Source organism: Ipomoea triloba, chromosome 12 (assembly GCF_003576645.1).
Source record: "Ipomoea triloba cultivar NCNSP0323 chromosome 12, ASM357664v1".
NCBI lineage: Eukaryota > Viridiplantae > Streptophyta > Magnoliopsida > Solanales > Convolvulaceae > Ipomoea > Ipomoea triloba.
The window spans coordinates 27,263,225-27,287,435 of record NC_044927.1 but is presented as its reverse complement, the minus strand read 5'-3'; the positions used below and the strand labels follow the sequence as shown (position 1 = coordinate 27,287,435).

General features: G+C 37.2%; 4 protein-coding genes across 5 annotated transcripts; all 4 read right to left on the bottom strand.

The window, feature by feature from the left end:
- Positions 1-723: 723 nt before the first annotated feature.
- On the bottom strand, positions 724-4,581 carry LOC115999897 (RNA polymerase sigma factor sigE, chloroplastic/mitochondrial-like). Its single transcript, XM_031239842.1, has 6 exons — positions 4,462-4,581; positions 2,909-3,602; positions 2,653-2,799; positions 2,283-2,519; positions 1,890-2,153; positions 724-1,248 (listed from the first exon to the last, which is right to left on the bottom strand). Exons 2-6 carry the CDS (start codon positions 3,542-3,544, stop codon positions 1,051-1,053), a joined length of 1,482 nt encoding a protein of 493 aa, XP_031095702.1. The 5' UTR covers positions 3,545-3,602; positions 4,462-4,581; the 3' UTR covers positions 724-1,050.
- Positions 4,582-5,660: 1,079 nt separating this feature from the next.
- Positions 5,661-8,160, bottom strand: LOC116000346 (transcription factor SPEECHLESS). The gene is made up of 3 exons (XM_031240413.1): positions 7,627-8,160; positions 6,624-7,148; positions 5,661-5,992 (listed from the first exon to the last, which is right to left on the bottom strand). Exons 1-3 carry the CDS (start codon positions 8,002-8,004, stop codon positions 5,927-5,929), a joined length of 969 nt encoding a protein of 322 aa, XP_031096273.1. The 5' UTR covers positions 8,005-8,160; the 3' UTR covers positions 5,661-5,926.
- A 5,360-nt stretch (positions 8,161-13,520) lies between these two features.
- Positions 13,521-17,657, bottom strand: LOC115998642 (dihydrofolate synthetase). The gene is made up of 10 exons (XM_031238263.1): positions 17,322-17,657; positions 16,428-16,525; positions 16,180-16,330; positions 15,996-16,058; positions 15,717-15,878; positions 15,372-15,563; positions 15,167-15,266; positions 14,929-15,060; positions 14,639-14,770; positions 13,521-14,193 (listed from the first exon to the last, which is right to left on the bottom strand). The coding sequence occupies exons 1-10, from the start codon at positions 17,610-17,612 to the stop codon at positions 13,844-13,846; spliced, it is 1,671 nt and encodes a 556-aa protein (XP_031094123.1). The 5' UTR covers positions 17,613-17,657; the 3' UTR covers positions 13,521-13,843.
- Positions 17,658-19,511: 1,854 nt separating this feature from the next.
- On the bottom strand, positions 19,512-23,631 carry LOC115998113 (mitochondrial carrier protein MTM1-like). Of its 2 annotated transcripts, none has more exons than XM_031237589.1 (11): positions 23,404-23,631; positions 22,574-22,862; positions 22,350-22,439; positions 22,093-22,221; positions 21,805-21,864; positions 21,511-21,681; positions 21,182-21,284; positions 20,948-21,039; positions 20,682-20,831; positions 20,528-20,586; positions 19,512-20,122 (listed from the first exon to the last, which is right to left on the bottom strand). In XM_031237589.1, the coding sequence occupies exons 2-11, from the start codon at positions 22,853-22,855 to the stop codon at positions 19,990-19,992; spliced, it is 1,269 nt and encodes a 422-aa protein (XP_031093449.1). In that variant the 5' UTR covers positions 22,856-22,862; positions 23,404-23,631; the 3' UTR covers positions 19,512-19,989. The 2 variants fall into 2 exon arrangements, with proteins under 2 accessions (XP_031093449.1, XP_031093448.1); XM_031237588.1 differs by having other exon boundaries at positions 22,574-22,872; positions 23,404-23,630.
- Positions 23,632-24,211: the final 580 nt, after the last annotated feature.

The window sequence follows — 24,211 nt, the reverse complement described above, 5'->3', positions numbered from 1 at the left end:
TGATGAGCTCATTGCTAGTGTAATAGAGGACAACCTACTACTTGATAATAAGGTCCCAGAGAATAGTTTAGAACGAAACAATACTCAAGTTGAAACTCTAACTCTACCACAATAGGTAAAATCTAGCTTAGTTTGGTCTCAACATTCATGATACACAAATTTTACTATAAGGTATTATTACTCTCGACATTCAAATTTTCTTTGATTTACCAAAAATCCGCAACCAGTACTCAAATGGGTGTCTTAAATAAAGCATGTCTTGTGACCCTAGTCAAAAAAAGGATCATCACAGAGAGTTAAACCAACATATGTTACCCATAACTAACAGACCAGCCTCAAATCAAGAAGGTTAATAAATAACCCCGACAAAAAAATCAAACTTAAAATCTTGTGGGGATTGTATTTATCATGTCACACAAATACTTCCTACCACCAATCCACTACCAAAGCACTTGATATATAGCAATGCAGGCTTTGACTTTGGTTCAAGTTAGATGCGGTTTAGCTCCTAAACTAGAAAACTTCTTTGTGTGAGGGCGTGTTGAGGATAACATAAATTTAATTTATAGTCTCACGATCAATTTAGACCTTTAGTTACAATAGACTAAGACAGATCTCATGTCAGATTCAATGAACAGTCCTAACCATATGCCAACTAACCAGAAAAAGTGGCAGTACTAGGATGATTCAAGCAAAGGTAGATTCACATCCCTTTCAGTACTATTACCAACTTACACCTACCACACATTCATTCACCTTTCATTACTACCCAAAAAAAGAGAAAAAGCCATCTGCAGAAGTTGTAAATTGATTGGCTTAGTTACAGATAGTGGTTTCAGTCTTGTAAAACTCAATATTTTGCTTTGTTATATGATTCTTTTTCCTCTTTATCATGTGTGTAAGTTACATTATCTGTATGTGATTATGATACAAATGATTAGTATAAGTGTATAATCGCGACAGCAAACACATATAGTTGTTGCAGGAGCTTATCCTGATCAACAACAGCAGGGTGTGGATGGCTCGAGCTGATCAAGGGCGTTGGTGTCCTTAGAAAATGTATCTGCGAAGATAATCCACTCGAGCCGGATGCTTGAGCTTCATCAGAGCCTTCACCTCGTGTTTCCTCACCATCTCTCTCGAAATGTTTAGGTTTCCTGCAATTTCTCCCAGTGTCCTATCGCCTTTCCCATCGAGTCCATATCTCTGTCTAATCACCAGGCTTTCTTTCGGTTTCAGAGAATCAAGCTATGAACAGATAAACAGAAAAACAGCAAGAACCATTAAACAATTGCAGAAAAGCGCCAATGATATGATACATTGCATCTTTTCATTGCGATTATCAGCAAATAAATCTTTTTATATCGACTGCCCTCTTCTAATGTTATACAAGTGTATGCATCCTCTCCCTCGAAACTGAATAATAACAGCGATAAAATCTGATATTTATGAAGAACATGACAGCTATAACACGAATGCACTTGTTTATAGAACCTGGAGGGCTTTCTAGTGTACCCGCACTTAGCACAAGATATCAAGACAAAAAGATTAGCATATCAATCCATCTGAAACTGGTAACTGATAAACTAATGACAAAGTACCAGCTCAAGTACTATGAAGATTTCTTTTGGTTATAAAAACGAGTACTAGGAAGATAGGACAGTCAGTAGTCACAAAACCATTTTCCTTAGATAACATAAAAAAAGATGTTATCTGTAATGTGTGTATCCAATAAAAAATGGCTAACTTTGATGGTCCAATTTGACGGGGGAGGGAGGGGAAAAGAGGTTTTACAGCTACAACTTATCAGGCACTGGATAGAAAAGCGTTTTTTAGAAAGCAACATAGGTTACAGCTAAAATTTAAAGAAAGCGATTGAAAGAAATTACCACATCATCAAGAGCAAGCCTTAGAAGAGCGGGTTGCTGCCTCTTATCGCCTTCAACACCATCGAGATCAGTAATTCCATTGATAAGCTCCTCTTGTGTCACGCGGTTCCTTGCATGGAGAGAGGAAACAGGTTTCGATGCTTTCATCACTTCGTGGTATCTGTCAGTCGAGATTCCTACTCGTTCTGTTATCTCATCATCTGTTGGCATCCTCTGAAGTTCAAACAACAATTCTAATTTCGCCCTCTGGATTTCAGCTCGTACCTGAATCAAAAGAAAATCACACTTCTTTTATTGGCATCTACATGCACCAAATTTAATAATTTCAATAGAAAACATATGGAGTTTATATATAATAGAGGTGTCAGGTGTAGCAGAATATATAGAACGAACCGACTCAAGCCCAAAGGACACTTTAATGAAGCTCGAAAGAGTCATGGAGCGTATAACTGCATGTCTAATCCAAAAGAGACCGTATGTTGAGAGCTGTAACTTCCTTTTTGGTTCAAATCGATCAATGGCTGTGATAAGGCCCTTCACACCCGCTTGACACAGGTCTTGGAACTTTGGACCGTTTGCAAAATCTTGAAAATATTTTTTGATGACAAACAAAACCAGTCGTAGGTTGTGCTGCAACGAAATATGATCACTATGTGAACTACAACAGTTACCAAACAAGTAAACGAAGTGTAACACGAGTTTCATTACAAGTGGACAATTAAACTTTTCTTAAAAGAAGAAGGCAATAAAATGTAAGAGTTACCTTGATCAATTTGTTTCGTGCTGCTCGACCAGCTTCCAATATTTTCCTTAGTAGAACAATATCCACATTTGTTGCGTCTGCTATTTCAACACCAGATGGTTCTCGCCCCAGATCGTTTTGTAAGTGTTCCTTAACTTGAAGGATTACCTTAATTTCAGCAAAAAAGAAAGTTTACACCATAAATAATAGGAGAAATAACAATAGTTCTAGGATTGTTATCAGGATAAAAAATAAACCGCATAAACGTTATCCTTACCTTCATAGGCTGCATCAACTTAAAGAGCCAGGCATGCTCAGATGAAGCAAGCACTGCTGGGATTTTCATTTTCTTCCAGTCCATGCTCACTAAATCTGTGCCAACCGAATATTCTCTAACAAGTTTATTGATTTTTTCTTCTTCTGTTTCCTCCTTAAGCTTCCTTTCGTGGGAAGAAGCAACTATTTCGCCTCCCTTCATGTTTCTAAGAGCAACCCTCTTATCAAGACTCAACCGTTTCGTTTTCTTCCTTTGACAACTTCTCTTGACTATACAGCCTTCAGAACCTATACCAGAAGTAGTGGGTTCTGGACTATGGATGTATAATTTCTCGAGTTTGGCAGCAACATCGTTGTAATCCAAATCTAGAGTACTCGGAGAGGCTTCACCGGTAGAGACAGCATGTATCCTATCTGAACGCTTTTTAGCTCGCCCCAGTCTCTTTTTACTCTCTTTTGATGTCTCTAGAGACAATGATGTAGCTTCATCAGGTGGAACCAAAGCAGCATTTTTCGGTTTATTGGCTTTGAATGACAATACTAATGGTCTTTTAAGCGCACATAAACGAGAGGAAAATCTCGTGCTCAATCCTAAAGGACTCCTTGCAGCAGAGCTAGAAACAGTCACAACTCCCATGCCAATAAAGTCTGTGTGTTACAAAGGATTGTAGTGAAGGATGGTTTCCTTGCCAGTCCTGCCACAGTGTTTTATAAACATGAAATTGATACAAATCAGCTAACAATGTTGTCAGTAAGAACATTATTCCAACCAGCAAACCATGAAGATTCAACATTTGAAACATCTTATTAATACAATCAACTAATAACTAATCCCCAATCACCGTATCAGACTAACCCGGATTCAGTCCCAAAAAGGCCTAGCTCCGCAATCACTACCCGAGGGTGTACATTGGTTAAACCCCGCATTGTGACTCTAGCTATCAAAGGACCACAATCAAATAAATCAACCTAGGTTGCGCATAGCTAACTGACTCAAACCAAGAAAACTATTAAGTCACTTCCACTAAGAGTTGAACTTGAAATTTTGTGGTTACTAAACCAATAGTCTAATCAACTGGTGTTGCCCCCACTAACTTAGAGTCGAACTTGGAAACCATTAGTCCTACTGAGAGTCGAACTTGAAATCATATAGTTACTAAGCCAACCGTCTAATCGGTTGGTGTTGCCCAACTAACTTAGAGCTATTTGACATGATAACATGATGCACCCGTACAAGAACCGATCTTTGAAACTAATAGTCATATTACCAACTGCTCTAAATTATTGGGTTAATAGATACTACAATACTATCTACCTATACACTTTAGTAGAACTAAGGAATACTCAGTTGCTCAAATTCAAATACAGAAAAAAATTTCATTATCTACTAAAAATACAGTCCAATTGTCCAATTTCATTCTTAAAGATTGATTTTTTATTTCTGGGCATTTATGAGCATAATGATTCAATTTTCAGCTATTCAAATCCAACAAAACAGTAATCCAAGCACGATTTCTCAAACAAAAGAAGAAACCCAAAGAGAGTTGTATGTACCTCAGAGAGAATTTAGCAAGTCTGCAGAGTTTCTGGTCGCCGGAGATTCAAGATTCCGGTGACTCTCAATCAAACGGAGGGCCCTGGACCGTAGTATTTCACAGACAAAAATGTTTCTCAGGCAATATATACCCTTTCGAATTTCTGCAGCCACAAGCTTTTTTACATGACAGATCAACGGCCCAGAAGTGTCGAGCGATTCCGCGGACGGTGAAAAACGATCCACGTCGAGCACAAAGAGAAACGCAATATGACGTGGAGGGTGCCACGGTGGAGGAAGTCTGACGTGGTGAGATGAGAGTGGGAGGGGAGATATTTTGGAGGGAGAATAGATATGGATATGACACGTGGCTGGTTGAAAATGGGTCAAAGGTGTTAGTCAACGTCACCATGGCCCCATCTTTTTGTAGTGGATTGGAAAATTTTGTGGTTTTACGTGGCGTTGGCTTTAGGGAACTAACGTTGCATAATAGCAGCCATAAATTTTGCAAAAAGAACATTTCGTCATTTCTTGAATCCTCCTCGTGTCAAGTTTTCGTGAAATTTGATGTTTGATTAACTTAGGAAAATCTCTATCTATCTTACAATGCTAGGAGGTCGGAAGGGTTTCAATAGTCCGAAAAGTGAAATAAAATTGACTTTTATAGCGTTGAGGATGAAACATATCTTTATACTAACTAGGAGCATGTGACACTCACTTACAAGTCAAGGAAGAACGACTGTGATGAGTGAGAAGACGCTCCATGTGCTGCTTATTTGTTCATATAGGGTCTACTCCGCAACTTTTAAGGTTGGGAAGTAAAATATTAGAATTATTTTTTTTTTTAAAAAGGTCAAAAATTGTCATATGTGTCTCGTATATCTTCAATTAGCGACCCAAGATCCAAAGACCCAGGTATGTAACCATGTTTTAAACGCTATTAATATCACATTAAATTTCTGCAAATTATTTTGTGAACTCGGGTATTACAATTTATATACTGAATGTTCATAATTTCAGTATATAAATGAACACGAGTCCACCTTGCAAGGTAGACCGGGTCCATGGTATAACTATTGTTAAATATCATGCATAGAGCCAATTTATGCAGGCCCATTGAATATGGATCAAAAAGTATTTTAAGTAAAGGCCCATTAAACTGGCAATGGCGTAGACTTATTATATGGGCTATAAAGCGACGCAAACGGCCCTAAAAAAAAAAAAAGAAAAAAAAAGGAAGCAGACAAGAAGTTAACCAATGACAGACGACAGTGAACACATAATTAATTAGGATTAATCAATGGACAAAATCTACAACTAATTTAATCTATTGGGAAAGCCTGCAGCCCTATCTATTCTTAGCAAAACAAGATTAAGTTACATATTTATATATATGGGCATATATAAACTGGATGCCGACATGATATGATGGAGCAATCATATATATGTAGTTTAATGTTGTTGTTGTGACAGCATTCATAATCATTAGCAGAATGTTTGCTGAATCTGTTGAGCCAAATCCTCCGCACTGAGTTGACATTCAATCCCAATCTACCCACACAACAAAAACACCCATTAGCCTTAATCAATAACACTATCTTTAGGAAAAGTTTCGGTCATGGGCAAATCTAAATTTTTTTTTTCAGTAAAGACTGAAACATTAAAACAAAAGAGATAATTTGAAAAAAAGAAAAAGAAACATTTAACCTTTCCTAGCATAAAACACGCATATGCCAACTAGTCTAACTAATTAACCTCTTGTTTACATTTATTTGTTTAATATAGTTATACTCTAAAACATGTATTATATATATACATATATTATCAGGGTTATATATGAGGTGTGGGGGGGTTAGTGGGGCAACTGCCCCCACTGTAGCTCTGCCCTTGGGTCCCGGTAGTGATCAGTATTGGTGCCCCCGCCTACAGGTATAAACTCAAAGCTTTGTTTCTTAACTTTTGAGTTGTACTTGATGCAAAAAAATCTATCCGTGATTATTGAGAACTGCATCTTATTTTTTTTAATAAAAAAATGGAATAAATAAGTCTTTTTGCAGTAAAAAAGAAAATGAAGCCCTAATTTGCATGCAGTGAGAAAAAAGTGGTATTCCCGAGGTTGAGAGCTAGCCTAAAAAGGCAATAAAGAAATAATGCATGCCCGTGGTACATGCAAAAAAGTTACCTTAATAGTGAAGGAGTTAAGCATGGTGTGGTCATTAATGGCGGTGATGCTGACGTGGAGGATCTCGAGGGAGAGATCCTCAAGTGCAGAAATGATCTTCACGGCCTGCCCGGGAATGTGAGGAGACACCGTCTTCACGACCACATTCTCGCCGGAGAACTTCACCTCCACTTCCGCAATCTCCGACTTGGAATTCGCGGCCAGCTCGTTGGCGCTGTCCACGGAGGAGGAGGAGGAAGTAGTGGCCGGAGAGCAAGAAGACGACGACGGCGGCTCGATAAGTTGGCAGGCGGCAATGGCGGCTGAAACCGTCGGCGGCTGCCTGTTGTACGAGGTAGTTGTCGGTTGCGGCGTTGTGGGGCTGATGGGATAGCTTATTCTGGGACTCAATAATCCTGGTTTTCTTGGACTTAGAAGAACTTCATTGTAAACTTTTCTTTGTTTCTTGGCCTCTAGAGATTCAACAACCTGCTGCAACTCGGTTATGTAGTCCACAACCCCTCCAATTATTGATGCTTGATCACCCTAATAATAGCATCATTATATTAAATTCTCAGTCATATACATACATTAGGTAAACCTGACTTATAATCTTAATTAGGTGACAGAGTACAGAAAACCAACTTAGGTTATGCATGAGGCCAATAGACAGCTATTGGCCTACTATTGAGATCAGAGTTGAATCACCCTAATAATAACATCATTAAATTCTCAGTCACTACTTGAGGTATATATGCATTAAGTAAACCTGACTTATAACCTTAGGTGGCAGAGTAAACCAACTTAGGTGGTCCATGAAGGCCAATAGAGAACTATTGGTCTACCGTTGAGATTAGAGTTTGAACTTGTAATCTTGTAGTTAGTTACCAAATTCACAGTCTGGCTAACTTGATTGAGATTGTTTGTTTTTGAGATTGCTGAGTGTATTCTATTTATAGTTTAATTTGATAGTTAAACTATACATACATGTGATCGGGTTGGCATTCAAATATACTATACTTACCCTTTTGACATAAAAGCAAGGCATCAAGGAGCGGAGGACGGATAAATGGCCATTCATCTGTTTCCGGCGGTTCCTCTCCACCGTTATGTGAGACATCCGAGGCTGTTGTTCATCCGACGACGGGTTAACGTCGTCAGGAACCGCGCCGCCGTTAGTTTTCTGTCTCTTGCAATTCCTCGGTGGTGATAATGAACCCTCTACCTCAGTCTCCTCAGATAACTCTCGAACCCCACCACCGGCGGCTGTTTCACCGGAAAACGCTGGTGTCATCTGGTTAAAGTCGGAAACATCATCCAAACCTTCAAGGATTCCGAAGATGTCGTCGCGGGCGAACTCCGAGTCCTCAAAGAAATCTGATAAATTCCCAGCTGTATCCATTATTTGTCACGAGTTATGACGACGCAATCAAAACCAGCAAACTGTTAGATGTTTTAGCTGAGAGGGGAATTGAAGAAATGGAGAGAGTGTTTGAATTGAGAGAAAGATCAGAGAGAGAGGGTTTAATTTGATAGGAGAGAGCAGATCAGAGGGTGTATAAATGGCGACGTTATTCCCTAGAACAATACTGACATCACAAGAGTGATATATATAAAGGGTTTCATGCATGTAAATAGTGAAATATTTTTGAATTTATCTATGGAATTGAATGAAATCCGTTATGTAGGTACAAGGTAAATTCAATTTTGCTTATAGTGCCATTATCTTTTGTACCATACATCCTAGGTTTTGATTGCGGGCATGGCATTGAGTATTGTATCATACAACAATTAACATACATATATAAAGTAAAAAATGATAGCTTAGCTTTGTCTCGACTAAAAATAGTTTTTTTAACTGTCTTTAAGAATTCAAGATTGCAATGTAAAGAGGCTTTATTATGTTGAAAAGCCAAGGCCCTACCACATTATCCTAAAAATGGACTGCTTGAATGCTTGCATAGGCATTAATCGAGTCACCCAACACTTTTTCTACACATGTCTTGCTTTTAATAATTACTCCTATTTAAAAAAAAATGAAGAATTTATTATGAGTAAATAATAGAGCAGTATTTACTTTTTAATTTAAAGCATTTATTTATTGGGAAAGAAAGAATAAGATATATAGAGATTAAAAATGGAGCATGATCTAGACTTGACACTGCAAGTGTTTTTGCTCAACCATGTTTAAACACAACTAAGCAATCAAACAATGGGATGGTTAAGTACTTAGGCTCCACTTGTTTCCCATTAATGACTTCCCTTGCATATCCATTCATATTTATGCATTCCACTTGTGTGAGACTAATCTAAATTTAACTCAGAGTAACACCCACAGAGTTTAATTATATTATTAGTAACAAGTAAATTCGGTCCATAATTTTTTAACATGATACATATATACAAGAGTCAATCATTTGATCTTATAATTGCATTAACAGCTCATTTACCAAATGTCTCAAACATTCTGTTTGGCTTAAATGCATCTCATACTGATTACTACCTATATATTTAGTCATTATTGTCAATAATGAATAGTAACTGTGGATTGAAAAACTTAAACTTTTTTAAATAATTAGGTTTGTATATACCTTTCAAAGGAGGAAATCCTATACATAAAAACATATGTTCTCAAGTCTCAACAAATGCTCAGTTCCCCAAATATGGAAATGAAAATATAGTGTCATTTTCCTTCATGGGGGAGATGTTACTCTTTCCTCTCTGAAAACAAATATAGACTATAATTTCTCCTGGTGGTTCCCTGGCAACAAAACACTACATAAAAGTGGAGCAAAATGACAAAAAGCACCCAAGTCCCCCACCCCTTTAGGACCATTTTGTAAGGAGGGAGCTAGCTAGGGACCATCTCTTATTTATGAACATAATATTAGTGAAAGCGTTTCTCATGATTCTGTTGGGGTCCGAACCTATGACCACCTATTTCAAATAGTAATTGGAATGTCATAACACTACATGTTAGTTGGCTTATAGTTATTAGTTTACTTAAGCTAGTTAACAAAAAATGCGGGAAATGGAAAACAAGACATAGAAAAATGACAATTTAAAAACAAGTTTTCCTTTAGAAATGAGCTTCTTTTTTTTTTTTTTTTTTTCCTTTCCGGTTAAATCCTTAAAATACATGTCACTTTGGAAAACACATTTTCAATTTTTTTTTGTACATACAGTATTTAGTATTCCCACTATTGAAAGACTAATATGAATTCGACTTGAGTCGCACTCGTAAAGTTTAATTCTTACTCGAGTGAAAATTAGCACAGAATTCTTTAATTAATATGGTGGATCCTTTGAAAAAGAAGGATGAAAGAAAAAGTTTCCGTAAATATTCAAGAAGAAGAAAACGTACGTTTATGGAAGGATCGGTACAAAAAAAAAAAATCATTTTTTAAAGTTTTGTGTATCATAGATTTTATGTATGTGGTACCCTAGAATTTTTCATAAATTTATTATCCCCTTCATAACAATTTTATCATATCATATATAGATTTTTATTTATTTATCTATCTATTTAGCCACCAATTTACTGCCAACTATGCAGGAAGGGAAACATTCTGCTAATTAAAGCAGCCCAAAAAAAGAGACAACATTTAACAACTTTGTATCTCTTCAAAAAAAAAAAAAAAAAAACTGTATGAAACAATAATGTTACCAACTTGCCTACATGAACAGCAGCTCAGTTGATCACTGATGTGAAGTTTGAGAACAATGACTCGAGATCGAGGTTCACCAACAACAGTGTAGAAGCAACTTCTCAAAAAAAGTGGGACTAACCTCTATGTTCAGTTAAGTTATCATGATTTATATCATCTCAGATGTTCTTGGGGTCGGAATGTGGGAGCCCTTAGGATTGGGGATCCAACATTTTGAGAACAATTATGTTACCAAGTTGTAAGTATCTCTCTATCTCTCTCTCTTTTTTTTTTTTTTTTTTTTTTTTTAAATATAAGTTTATCCATTTTATAAACATCTTACGTGTATGGGAAAATATACGAAGTGATCTCAATCGAAATTCGAACGTTATAAAACATGTTTACATCCGTCCCATAATAATCTTACATTGATACACATCTACTATTTTAATACAAACCGCGTGGAATTGGGTGGCATAAATGCATAGCTTAATATGTATACAAGAGGACACAAAAGATGTATCTATATCTGTTGTATAATAAATATACTGCTACAATATTAATGCAAACTAAGCAAACAGCAAAACTTTCAAAATTCTTTCTTGAAGAAACTTAAAGTGGGATGAAAACAAAACAAAAGAAAAGAGAATTGAAGTTATTGCCATTCATTCAATCCATATATTCAGAATGTGAAGAAGTTAAAAGGGGGGGTTTGAAGGTTCAATAGTTCTGTCAAGAGAGTACTTAAAACGCAGAAAAAAATAAAGAGTAAAGAGTATTTGTTTCATTTCATTCCTTCTGCAGAATGCAGAATTTCAGTTTTAAAGCCATGGATGCCACGCCATGCTCTGAAATCTCGGGTAGGGGGGGAGTAAATGCGGGGTGGAGGGTGATGACGAGGGCAAAAACTGCAACTTGTTCTAACGAAGAGAGAGAGAGATAGAAAGAGAGAAGCTCGATCAATAATGAACATTGAAGGCGGGGACGAGCCTGCTGCAGCAGAATCAGAGCAGAGCAGCAGCTTCTGCTGTGATATCAATGCACAGACACGCCATTTACGTGCCCCCCCTTCTGATTCACACACATTTAAGCCCTCGTCTCTCCCAAAATTCAAAAAACCGAGCACCTTAAATGTCCCGGGAGAGAGAGCATCAGATCAGACACACAAAGAAACCGATAGATACAGGTGAAGTGAAGTTAAGTGGGCGATAATGATGGCAGAGAGAGGAGTGGCGGGCGAGAAGAGTAAATGCAGGCTGGGGTGGGGGCGTTTTTATGACAATCTGGAACAGCAAAAACAACACAGAATGGTTTTGGATTCATAGCATATTAGCATTTACTCCCCTTCTCAGAACAAATACATTTTTTCCATATCACCAATCATCTTTCACATTTACCATCCCCAACAACCCCCCCATGCATATATGCACAATAATGAATTAGGGTTGTACCGCGATTACCAGAAAACTCCATGCGATTTCAGTCCAACCGACCAATTAATCAGCACAAGTACGCAACCTAAAAAGCCATGAAAACATTAAATTTCAAGAAATAATCATACTTTAAGTCTAGAAGTGAAGTAGCAGACGATGAGCATTATATACTTACAAGACTCGAGCCATAAGACCTGTTAAAACCGCTTATGAGCCTAAGCGGCTAAGCCTCACTGGCTTAAATTCAGTCCCGGCAACAAAAACAAACAGTGTATTTAGTTTCGGTTTAGTGCCACATAGCCTATTATGAATTGTTTAGCAGAAAGTTGCAGACAATCTGGAGGATATCAATGAAGCACTGCTCCAGGTCCATAGATTAGCAGTCATTTACTCAAAATTTTTGAAATATTTTTTAAGTTCAAAATTTGAATTTGAAAATTTTAGAAATTTTGAAGTTTAACAAGTTATTCTTGAAATTAATGGAAACTCATATATACATAAAGCTTCTTCACTATCCATTGCCACTTTCCAGGCTCAGCCACAATGAAGAAACTTCAAAACGCCATTACAAAGCTCGACCATAATGGTTCAGATGCAACCCTTCTTGGATAAACCGAGAGCTGTGAGGTCAAACGTCACAGCCCAAGCGTCTCACAAGAAACCATAACCAACAACCGGTTTCCAATAATCATAAGTAATACTGTAATATTTCAACCAATCTCGCCTTTAGCTTGTTAAGTATCAGTTCCCAACAATAGTATTGCTCAGTTGCTCTCCATTCCCGATAAGCTCACAGCACATATTTACATACCTAATTAGAAACCCTAGTGAACCTTAACCTCGGTTTAGAAAGAATCCATAACCTAACGGTAGGAGAGTCAAAATTTCTTACTTATACAGATATACAGTATTCAAATTACGATGCATCGTAGAAGAGATCTTTGGTCTTAAGACCGAAAGAAGTGTAATTCTAGCGATCATATTAACCCTAGGAAGATCTGCATGAGATTTTGACATGTGAAAAGAAACCGATATCTACATTCATGCACACCCATCACAATAAGGCAAAAATTCTCAATTAATGGTAAAGAGAAGAGCACAACCACCTTCTTCTAAGGCCCTTTCTCTTTTCCTTTTCAGTAGAAAGGAGGCATCGCTTAATGTTATAGACCGGGACATCTACATAGCATTTATGCAATGTAGGACAAAACCTAAAACAACACTGAAGTAAATATGCGGGTCCTCCTAACTGCATTCATATCACAATCTAGAACACCTCATTAAAGACGACCACGAAATGTATGAGGCAAAACATTACTCTAACCATATATTTCAATTTTTCACCATTCATTCCTTTAACTGTTTATCAAATTCAAGACGTGACATCCAATGGAAAGCCGCCACAGCTGGCCAGCTCGGCCTGCTTCTTGACAGTTAAATGAATTTTCGTGCCCCATTGTGATGTTGTGTGATGGTACGTACAAGCCCCTTTGCCCCGGGGTCTTTAAGTCCGGGTTAAAATACAAGAACCCTTTTATATATAGATTCATAGATATCCATGTAAAAATAATAAATTCAGTTCCTCACCAAGCAGACACCAAGTAATTGCTACCAGTGATGTATTGCATTTATATCGGGAATACTATGCATGAATGCTTATGTTTTTTTTTTCGGGTCCATCCACTTTAAGTGTCCCGAAAGGGTACATTAAGCAAATCATGCTAGTTACTTATGTAGTTATGTCCTCCCCGTGTTAATGAGAATTAAATTTTCAGGAATTAATCATCTTGAAAGGAAAAAATAAAATAAAAGACGAAATAAAGGAAATGGAAGGAGTGTAAGCGCATACCAGAAAGTTGAATTAGCTCGTGCAGCACTTTTAATGAGAAAGCACTATGTCGTACCACAAGAGATAGCCCGACCTCGAGCCATATGTCAAAGGAACATCTTATTAAAGATATCGTTCATCGATAATGAGTTACATACACACAAACTAATTCCTCTCTACTATTATTTCGTTTTTCTTCATTCCTTAACGATGATGCTAAAAATGTAGACCGAAAGAGGTAGAGTCCCCTTAATATGTTTCTGAGAGGCATCGGGACAACACATATTGTGTTCCAATCTTCTCTTTGCAACGAATGGTGAAAATCTCCAACGCTCATAAACGGAGGGACTGTAATACAGCTGAAACAATGTGCAAAGACCCAGTAACTAACAGAACTCCGAATTGGTTTCCCTTTCGTTCGTTCAGAATCTGAGATCCAACTCTCATCGAGGCCATTAATGACCCTTGAGAAAATAATATTGCTCGGGGTTCTACAGCCTTAGCAGAAAGAATTGACTGATCCGTAAACTGTTTGCAATCTGCAGATTCAAGATCAAGAACATTAATACCCATTTCTCTCGAAGCTTTAGTCCAAACATCTTTTAAAAAAGATGCTGAAGTCGTTCGAGATTTGTCTCCAGCAATGCTAACTTCTGTAAGAAATACGGCTTCCAAAGAATTAACTGCAAAAAGAACAAGCAGATCATCGATAAGAAGCAGGTCATAACACGTAAAAAAATCATAAAATAAAACAGCAAAAACAATTCTTCAAAATCATAAAGCAACATAACACTTCTACTCCTATAGTCTTCACACTTTTTTTAGGAATCCATCCAACAAATGTATAGAAATGGGCGAGAGTTTCTTTTTGATAAGTAGGGACTTTGTATATTTCATACTAATTAAAACGTCAGTAATCATTCATTGTCTCAAAGAATTCGTGAAAGGATATGCTCATGAGTGCTTAAAATATCAAAGGGTGATCCTCAAAATGAGTACACGTTAAGGATGATAAACTAATCAAATAGGCAGGGTATGACTTAGCAAGGCTAACCCTATTGTTTATGAACTTTATTCACAGTAAAAGTAGGTATCCTTTTTAAAAAAATAACAGAACATAACTAAAACCTGAGAGTAGTTCTCTCGCAAAACCTAGATGATCTTTGTCCTTTGCCATAGCAACCACAAGAACTAATCTTTCCTTTGGAAATGCCATCTTGACTGTCTCGGCCAAAGCTCGGGCTGATTCCTTCGTATGTGCTGAAAATAATTGTAATCTAATTGTAAAAGACCGAAAACTACAACTCCTTAATACACTACAAGAACACACACACGCACGTGCATACATACATACATACATACATGCAATCATCCATACATAATCTGCCCGAGCTATTCTCAAGACATCGGGATCTAACCTCCATCAAGCAGTACAGTAATTTGAGGTAGTCCTAGCCTTTCAGATTCTTTTGAAGTTAAAAGATGACTTCTGCCTGGCAAAATCGCACTTTCTAGACCAGCACGAATGGATGCATCAGACATTCTCCATCCTGAGACAAATAGAAAATGTGAGAACAAATAAAAGAAAGATAATAGAACAAAAAAAGGATGTCACACACTTGACGAGGATAAAGTACCAGAAAACACAATTCTAACCTTTGTTACGAAGGCAAAGTGCTGCACAGGTAGCTGTCACTGCATTTTTAAGTTGGTGATACCCAAGCATGTGTAGCCTCACATCAAATAACTCAATGGACTGCATGATTGTTGTAGAAATGCAAAACTTATTAAGATAGAAAAACAGTTCATCAGTCATTAGAAATGTAAAAGGTTTTTAAAAAAACTGTTTTAACTCACACACCAGAGAAAGGTCTCGTTCAATCCGGAGCACTATGTCACACAATTGGTGAGTTATGCCACATGTTGGGCTGAAGCCTTTGAGAGAACTCTTATTTCCAGGATCAGAAGCCGATACTACAGGTGAAGACACAGAAGCTGCTTTATCACGGAGAATGCACTCAATATGTGGAAGAAATGGCCCACCTAGAACTAACTGAAATATTTAACCGTTAGAAAACAAAACCAAGAATTGTCAAACCAGTTCCAAGCAGAGTAGAATGAGACGAATTGATGTGGTTTGCAAAGAACTGTATAAGTGCGAGAGAAAAATGAGAATAAAAGGTTTCTGTAGCAAGAACCACCTAACTGGACGGCCATCTTTGACTATCCCTGATTTTGCAACTGCAATGCTTTCCAAGGAACCCCCTAAAGCATCTAGATGTTCCTCGCCAATTGTTGTTATGATTGATGCAGCAAGATGAGAACCACAAATCACATTTGTTGCATCTCGTGCTCCACCCAATCCAGCCTGAAAATTATTTGCATTTTATGGCCTTATCCAGTTCAACGCCAACTTCAATTGAAAGGATAAGGAGACAAGCATAAGGAAAATATAGTCACAATGAAAAAGGATAAGTACTCAAACCTCAACAACGGCAATTTCAACATTCTCTTGAGAAAATAGGCTGAAAGCAATAGCAGTGAAAATCTGAGATTTCAATTCCAAACACAGCACAGGTTACATGTCTAAGAATAAAAATGGTCAGACCAGCAAAAACTTCTCATTGAAAAAAAAAATCTCGGAATATTGATAATCATCATAATCATACCTCAAAATGACTGAGACACCCTTCTTCAAGTTCCACTGCTCTCTCGATAACTGTCCTCACCCTCTGGAAATGATGATTCAATACCATGGCAGACACTGGCTCACCAAACCGTCCCAAGGTTATACGCTCCCTAATAGTTTCTATATGTGGACTGTCCAAGAACAAGTAGTTGATTTGAGCCAACAACATATGACAACATTTTACTCTAGTAACTAGTGAGAAATATTCATGTTAAAACAATTGAATACCTGGTATAGCAACCAACAGAATAGCCCTCTGCTCTTAAGATACTAGACAGAAATGCAGCAGTTGATCCTTTTCCTTTAGTACCAGCAATATGAACAGCCTATTATGATTTCATTAGTCATAATGGTTCCAATTACAGATTTTAACCAGCTGGTGCAATGGTTCCATTAGTGAAATGAAAAGTGCACAGCAAACGGCACAACACCAACCAAATTGGTCAAACTATTGACTTTGTAACCGTGTGGTTACAAGTTGGACTCCCAGTAGGCCAGGCCTATTGGCTTTCTTGATTTGAGCTGGTCAGCCTTGGATCCTGACTAGGGCCATATGGCTGGATTTATCCGGTGCACATCTCTCAACCCTCAAATAGTGACTATGGGTTTCTCTCATCATAAACAAAAAAAAAATGTACAACAAACTTTGTCATGTTTGGTAAAATAATTAGTTTATCAGTCAATTTTGGCTTATTTGACCACTATTAGATGTTTGACTTGGTAAAAAAATCAATATAAGTGTTTGGTTAATCAGCTTTTTGTAACTCCAAAATGTTAAAATTCAAAAAGCTGATCAAAACAACTTTTTCAATTAGCTTTTTGAGAAAAGAAATTATACCAAATAGCTATAAGCTAGCAACTAAATTACTAAACACTTTCTACAATCTGCTAATGTTATCAACTAATTGACCCAATCAGTTAAACATTTACTATCAAATAAAATTGAAGAAAAAAAAAAAAAAAGCTGCATTCCACCTTTCACTCCCACAGGCTATCTTGCTAGAGAGAGCATAGCAAACCAGCAAAGAAACTTCCTCAATAAAGCAGTAAATTTACTACTCCGCATAAGAACACATGTAGTATATGAAAAAAAAAAAAAAAAAATACATAGAAAAGACAGACCTTGAACGTAGAATGAGGGTTGCCCAGAAGCGCCATCAGGCGCCGCATTCTACCAAGATCGAACCCATCATCGGAATCTGTTCCTGCGCCTTTGGGTACCCCTGATTTCTCGTAGTTCTTGAGGTTGTCCATGAAATCCAACAGCTCCTTCAGTTCTGGATCCTCTCTCGACATTGTTGACAAAGCTCGACAACGTAAGGGGTTGAGCACTCCAGCAACCGAAGAAATCAGACTGCTCCTGTTGCTCTGAATTGAACGAGCGAACCCACATAGAATGCTTAAAGCTCTCATCTTTACACTTTTTTCTCAGATTTTTTTAGCCTTGAAGCTCCAAGCAAACAGCAAACTCCTACTAGTAGTTAAAAAAGAATCACTTTTTAATATAAATAACTGCTGAAAATTTTTCTTTTTTTATGAAAAAAAAAATGTTCCTTCGAAATTACATCAATCAAAATCTCTCTCTTTCTTTTTTTTTTTTTTTTTTGCGTCAACGTCCCGGAGAAATTCATCTATTATTTAAATTTTTTTTAAGTTAATATTTTCTCTACATAAATTTTATTTAATTTGATCCTTGTAATAAAATCAATACTGCCAAATCAGTGGTTAATTTCGTTACCATACCGCATGACGTGGAATTCATAGATAGGATAACATCTGAAAGAAGAAAAAAAATGTCTTCCTAGTCTTCATAGGCAGAACAAATATTTAGTGAGGTTTAAGGTTGGAGGTTTAGGACAGATGTTTCCGAAGGTTCAATCCAAGAACTTCTCCTTATTCCGTCTTTAAGAATTGTATGGTTAATAAAAATTGAATTCTCACCTAGTTTTGATTTACGGAAAAGCAGCTACTAAATACACTTTTAATAAAGTATATTTTATAAACTTAACCAACAAGAACCACAAAGAGATAGTAGTTTGCCCAAACTAAAAAAGTCATATGCTACTCTAAAAGTCATTAGCCTAAAGAACAAAAAGACAAAACAACTTATGTTGTTCAAATTTAATCAGCTCAATTCAAGAAGATCGGTTGACTGCTACTTTGAAGGTAGCTATGAGTGAAGACAGTCTTGTGACCTCGATAAAAGACTACAAAGATATAAACTTGTTCATATCGTACCTATTCAGACCAAAATGATCAATAAAAAGTTTTTAAAATAAAACTTAAAATTTTGTGATTGCCAAGTCGACACTTAGTTGGAGTAACGGCGCATGTAGTTACAATTTTTGCATTCCTCTTGGGCTCTTGGTATGATGTGTTTTTCAACCATTATTAGGACAACAGCGTTGCACCTAAATCCCACAAAGTTGGGGTCTTTCCCTGCCATTTTTGGGCGTTTCTTGTGACTACTGCGTCGTATTGAGGAAGGAGAAGAAGATGGTGGTTTCTAAGCTTCCACCTCAACTCCATTCCCACCAATGTTCTGGAACTTCTCATTCAGTTGTAAATAAATTGCGTGCCGCCTCCGGCTATCGCTGTCCCTCTCCCCCTATAAAAGGCACATGAAAATGGGGCATAATAATCCCAACAGAGAACCAATTAAGATGCCAGAGAAACAGAGATATGGGGATTTCAAGATGCCGTTGCACTACCCCCGCTACACTGCGGCGGACTACGAGTCAATGCCGGAGTGGAAGCTGGACGCCCTCTTGTCGGAATACGGCCTTCCGGCGACGGGCAGCGTTCATCACAAGAGGAAGTTCGCCATCGGCGCTTTTCTATGGCCACACTAATCATCCATTGTACTAGCTTGTTTACAATAATACTTCCATGTAAAGTACTATATTGTATAGTGGTATTAGTGACTAATGACTCATCTAAAGTTGTGTAAAAGATTGAGAAATGTGTTGGTAAAATAATCGGCCAACAAGTTTGGTTAGCCTGAGTGACTGTAAGAGACTTCGAACCCCTTCAGCTTCAGTACAGGGCACCTCATCCTGCTTGAGTTGCTTGTAATTGAATTGAATCAGACCAACCTGAACGGAGATTGCCTGTAATTTCAAATAATGTATTTTATATATACAAATAATATATTTTTAGTATATTAAAATATATATGTTACATTCATGATCCACACAACTATGTGAACCATGGTCCACACAATAATTTGACGCACCTCGGACTTGACCAAAATATACGTGTCACATGTGTAGTCCGTGTGTGTGTGTGTAAAATATAGACGAAAAATACATATCAATTTCTAATAATCATATAATCATAAGTTTTTTAAGTTCAACTCCCCATAACAGTACAATAATGATACACAAGAAACTACTACGTATCAATAAGGATATAATTAGTTAACAAAAAACAAGGATTTCTTTAACAAAACTGAGATCAACTCAGTAAAAAACTACTTTCTCAATTGACAAACATTTACCAAAATCTCTGCTCCACCCAAGATGCCAAACAAACCAAATTGTTCAGTAAAACCAGGGAGGAAGGATTATTTCCTATCCCTAAACAAAACTAGGCATCTATAATGATGGTCCAACATTAGCAAAACTGCTTCTTGTACGCTCCAATGTCTCCACAAAGAACATACAAGAAGACGAGGGCGATGTTCCTATGCAACTGAAAGCAAAAGTATTATTTGTTTGTCAGGACCTGTTGCTTTGTGTCAATGTCCAGAAGAAACTAATTAGATTTGGATTGTGCGCCTTTGTCCAGTTTAAGGTGTGGCGTACTGATGATGCAAGGCGTATTTGACAACTTCATAAAACGACACAACTATACCAACTGACGGGCCTGCTCGGCCTACACGGGGTCCAACACCAGTAAACAGTCCCTTCACGCCCCCATCTCTGCATTCATCAGCACACTTGGAAGTCAAAAGTTTAATCACTTTAATATTATATCACTTATCTATAGTTAATAAAGATCCAAATAAGTGGCCATGCATCTGCAGATGTGTGTTTGTGTGTGCGTTCAATTGTGGAGTTACAAATTCACGGGAAGCCTATTAAGAGTCCTATTTCCCCCCGACAATTGACATCAGAGTAGAGTTGTTTGTATATGAGGATAAATATCATTCATTAAGTTTAAAATCAGGTTGTTGATTTGATAAACCAAAGCATACTGTTCTTCTGGTACACTTTTAAGTTACAAGCCTATAGGTTGGTTCCCCGTATTGTTTACTATAATCGGGTTTGAGAAAAATTATGTGCCACAAAATGAAATCAATGGGACTAGTTTTTGAATATTCGTACCTCCACACCTCCAGCAGAGTCTGTCTCGTTGTCATGGTCAATGCTCTGATAGGGTCCTTCTGCAAGCATGATATAAAAAAACCAAATAATGCAACCAAACATGGAGGAAAGGAGGGAAGAAAGAATACAGGGAAAAGGACTGATGCAACCAAACCTCAATCTGCCTTCGGGTTTTTGCCACATCGAGTGGACATGTTGCAGCAGCGGCAAGGCTTCCTGCCAAAAAACCAGCAGAAAAATTTGCTCCAAGGATGCGGGCAGCATTATCTTCATCTCCCGTCAGACCAAGAAGCCGTCTTCTTGCCTGTGATGATAATTGATAATTGATCATTCCTTTGTGACCTTAATCCAAATAAACTCAAAGCCTCAAAGGCACAAATTCAAATCTTAAAGTAAAACTGTAAAAGTATGAGAACTCACTGGCTCAAGAGTGGACCAGCATATTGCAGAAAAGGGAACATCACGAGCAAGTTGTGCTCCCAGTCCTGTCCAAAGAGCACGATAGCTTTGTACTGCAATAATAATATTTCAATAGAGAATTGTCAGTAAGGATAATAGAAATTGCTGCTTTTATTCAGTGCAGTTGTTTAAAAATCGTCTATACAAACAAATAGTTATGTTCTTATGAATAAGAAAATGAAAACATCAACTTACTGGTGTTACTAGCATTAGCAGTGCTCTTAACACTAGAGATGACTTCGAATAAAGTCTTCCAGACTCCAGGAGGCTTCTTACCTTTGTGCATGTCCTTGAAAGCCTGTATACAAAAATTAAACTAAATGAAAATTCACAAACAACTAATTCCAGGACAATAAGTAACAACAGTAAGAATACCAACTAGCTCAACAGCACACGTTGTAGAAACATGTTTCAGACATAGAACTATGACAAAGAAAACTAAGACAAGTTTCCAAATTCTTGTTCCTTCCAGCCCTGAAGCATTGTGGAATAGATAAAGCCTCAATCAAGGATGAAGAAAATACCTGCATACGTGTTTTGGCAAGTTCAATAGGGTAGCAACTTGTGCAAGCTAAAGAACGAGCTAATGAACCAGCTAGTAAAGGAGTATATGGCATCAAGCTTGGGGCATTTTGGGCTGCATACTCCTCTAACTTGTTGCGGAAAATGTCATAGCAAGGCAAGTATATCCCAACCTGTTCAGAAGACACAATTATTCTCCAATGGGGAGTTCTTAGAATTAATTTGAATAATTCCTATCATTTAGGATCTGTGAAGGGGTTTTAGGATTTTAAAAACTAGTCATGCTAAACACTTACCGTTGGCACAGCAAGTGCTAGACCTGCATTTGTTCCTCGCCAGAGTCTAGAAATACCTTCCTGCGAAAACATTCCAGTTAGTGGTCAAATTACAACTAAAGCCATGCAAAATGAGAATTTAAACTGCACGTCAGTGTTCATACAGAATTCAGGGTCAGAGATATAAAATCATTTTCATTATTGAAAGTATCACTACATTACTACAATTCCATCAGTTCACAGCACCAGTGGATAAAATTGATCTGAGTAATAATCACTTTGCAAAAGCATGACAGCTAGACAACAAACCTGTCGAATAATTTTGTAAAAGACATCAAGTGTTCCTTTGTACTGGAAACAATCAGGTGGACAGATTGCCACTGTTCCATGAACACCAGCACGGGTGCATGAAGGTGAACATCTTAGATCAGCAAACAACTAAGCAAATGTATTGTAAAATTAATGAGAAATCAAAATTAATAAAAGGAAGGGGAGATTTAATAATAATAATAATAATAATATATTAAAAAGGAACTATGCCAAATGAACACTATAGCCTGCAATACCATGTGTGGTCCAAACATTGCCATTCGACTTGTCATGTTGCTTAATGGGTGTGAATACATATTTCCAGCTGCTTGTGCTTGCAATCTTGTCTGCAAAGTGGATAGAAATGCTAAGCAGGCATGTCAAATGTCCAAAAACTACAAATTATTTATATTAGTTCTTTTCACAAGATCATTTTGAAGTAGATGGAATAACAATGAAAAAAAAAGGTGAAGATAAACACCTTAACAACATCTAAAGGGTTTACAAGCACTGCTGAGAGAATTGCAGCACCAGCAGCAGAAAGGGATCGCTCAACGAGGCCCAGTTGGTCATCAGAAGATGTGCTGGAATGCTCAGGCTGAATCAGCTCAAGACAAGGGTCATCAGTAATCACAACCGGTTCAGAAATCACAGAAATGTTATTAGCAATATCAATAATTCTCGATTGTTCCTCTGCAGGGCTTAACCATGGGCCTTCATCGTGCTTCGATTCTTCCACCATCTTGTCCCTCTCAATGGACATGTACTATCTATCACAAACTAGCACAAGAGTTGTGTCAACTTGACATGAAATATTCCCAAAGCAATATAATCCAATATATTACCAATTCAAATCCCACCCATAACCCATAGACCCAAAAAAAACAAAACCTTGAACAATTTAGCAAACCTCAAAGAACCCTAAAACAAAATCAGAACCTCATTGAAAAGAAATTAAACAATGCAAAACAAAGGGCATAGTATCAAACATGTAAACTGCACAAAAAAAATATTCATGTCCAATGAAATATCAACTAGACACTACAGACAATGTACAAGTACCAGCACATTTACAAAAATCTTCTCCCACCAATCTTAAGAGCAGTATAAACCATGCAATTGCTCTATCAAAACACTGAAATCCCAATATCAGGAAACAAACAGCACTAACAAAACCATAAAAAGAATTTAAACTTTAATGGGAACAAACCCGCCCAGCGACGAGAATTGCAAGCAAACAAGGGCGCCCTTTGCGGCGGGCTCTCGAATACATATTGCAAAACGAAAAAGATAAGAAAGAACCATTTTTACCTCAGCTTTGGTCGTGTGATTGCAGGATTAGAAGCATAACAGCAAAAAAATAAGATTGAAAATTGAATTGTTTCGCAGAGTGGAAGCTGGTGCTTCCAACTTGCTTGGCGAAGAGGAAACCAAGCGCGCGGAGAGTTTTGCCCCACACAAAATCAGAGGTGGCAGCAAAAATAAGAACTTTCTCGATTTAGGGCTGCGTTAGGACATTGGAAAACCTTAGACAAATAAGAAAAAACGACAAATATTTGTATACATTACCCGAATTCAAAGTCTAACGCGACTAGTATTCACATTGCTGGCAGGATTCATATGCGCGAGCGCGACCGCTATTGTCGAAAGTAGACTCTTTTTTTTTTTTTTTTTTTTTTTTTTTAAAGGTTCGTTGGCAAATTATTATGTTGACTCGGATTAAATCTGATATAAAATACACAATTTACATATTGAATGTTTACAGTTTATATACTCAGAGTTTACAGTTCAAAAATACACAATTTACCTACTGAATATTCACAATTTATATACCGAATGTTCACAATTCAAATTGTTCAGCATATAAATGGACATGGATTCACCTTGCAATGTGGACTCGGGTCCATGGTATAACTATTGAGTTAGAATTCTGCTTCTAATTCTAATTAGAAATCGGTAGAATTCAATTATACTTAATATTTCTTCGATTGAACTTGTAACGCGCATAGTTTTTAAGTTTAATTTATTACTCTTGTGTGATTTATGAGATATTACATTAGGCTATAGGAGTTACATTTACTCTATGTACACTCTTAGATAATGATGATAAATTTCCTTT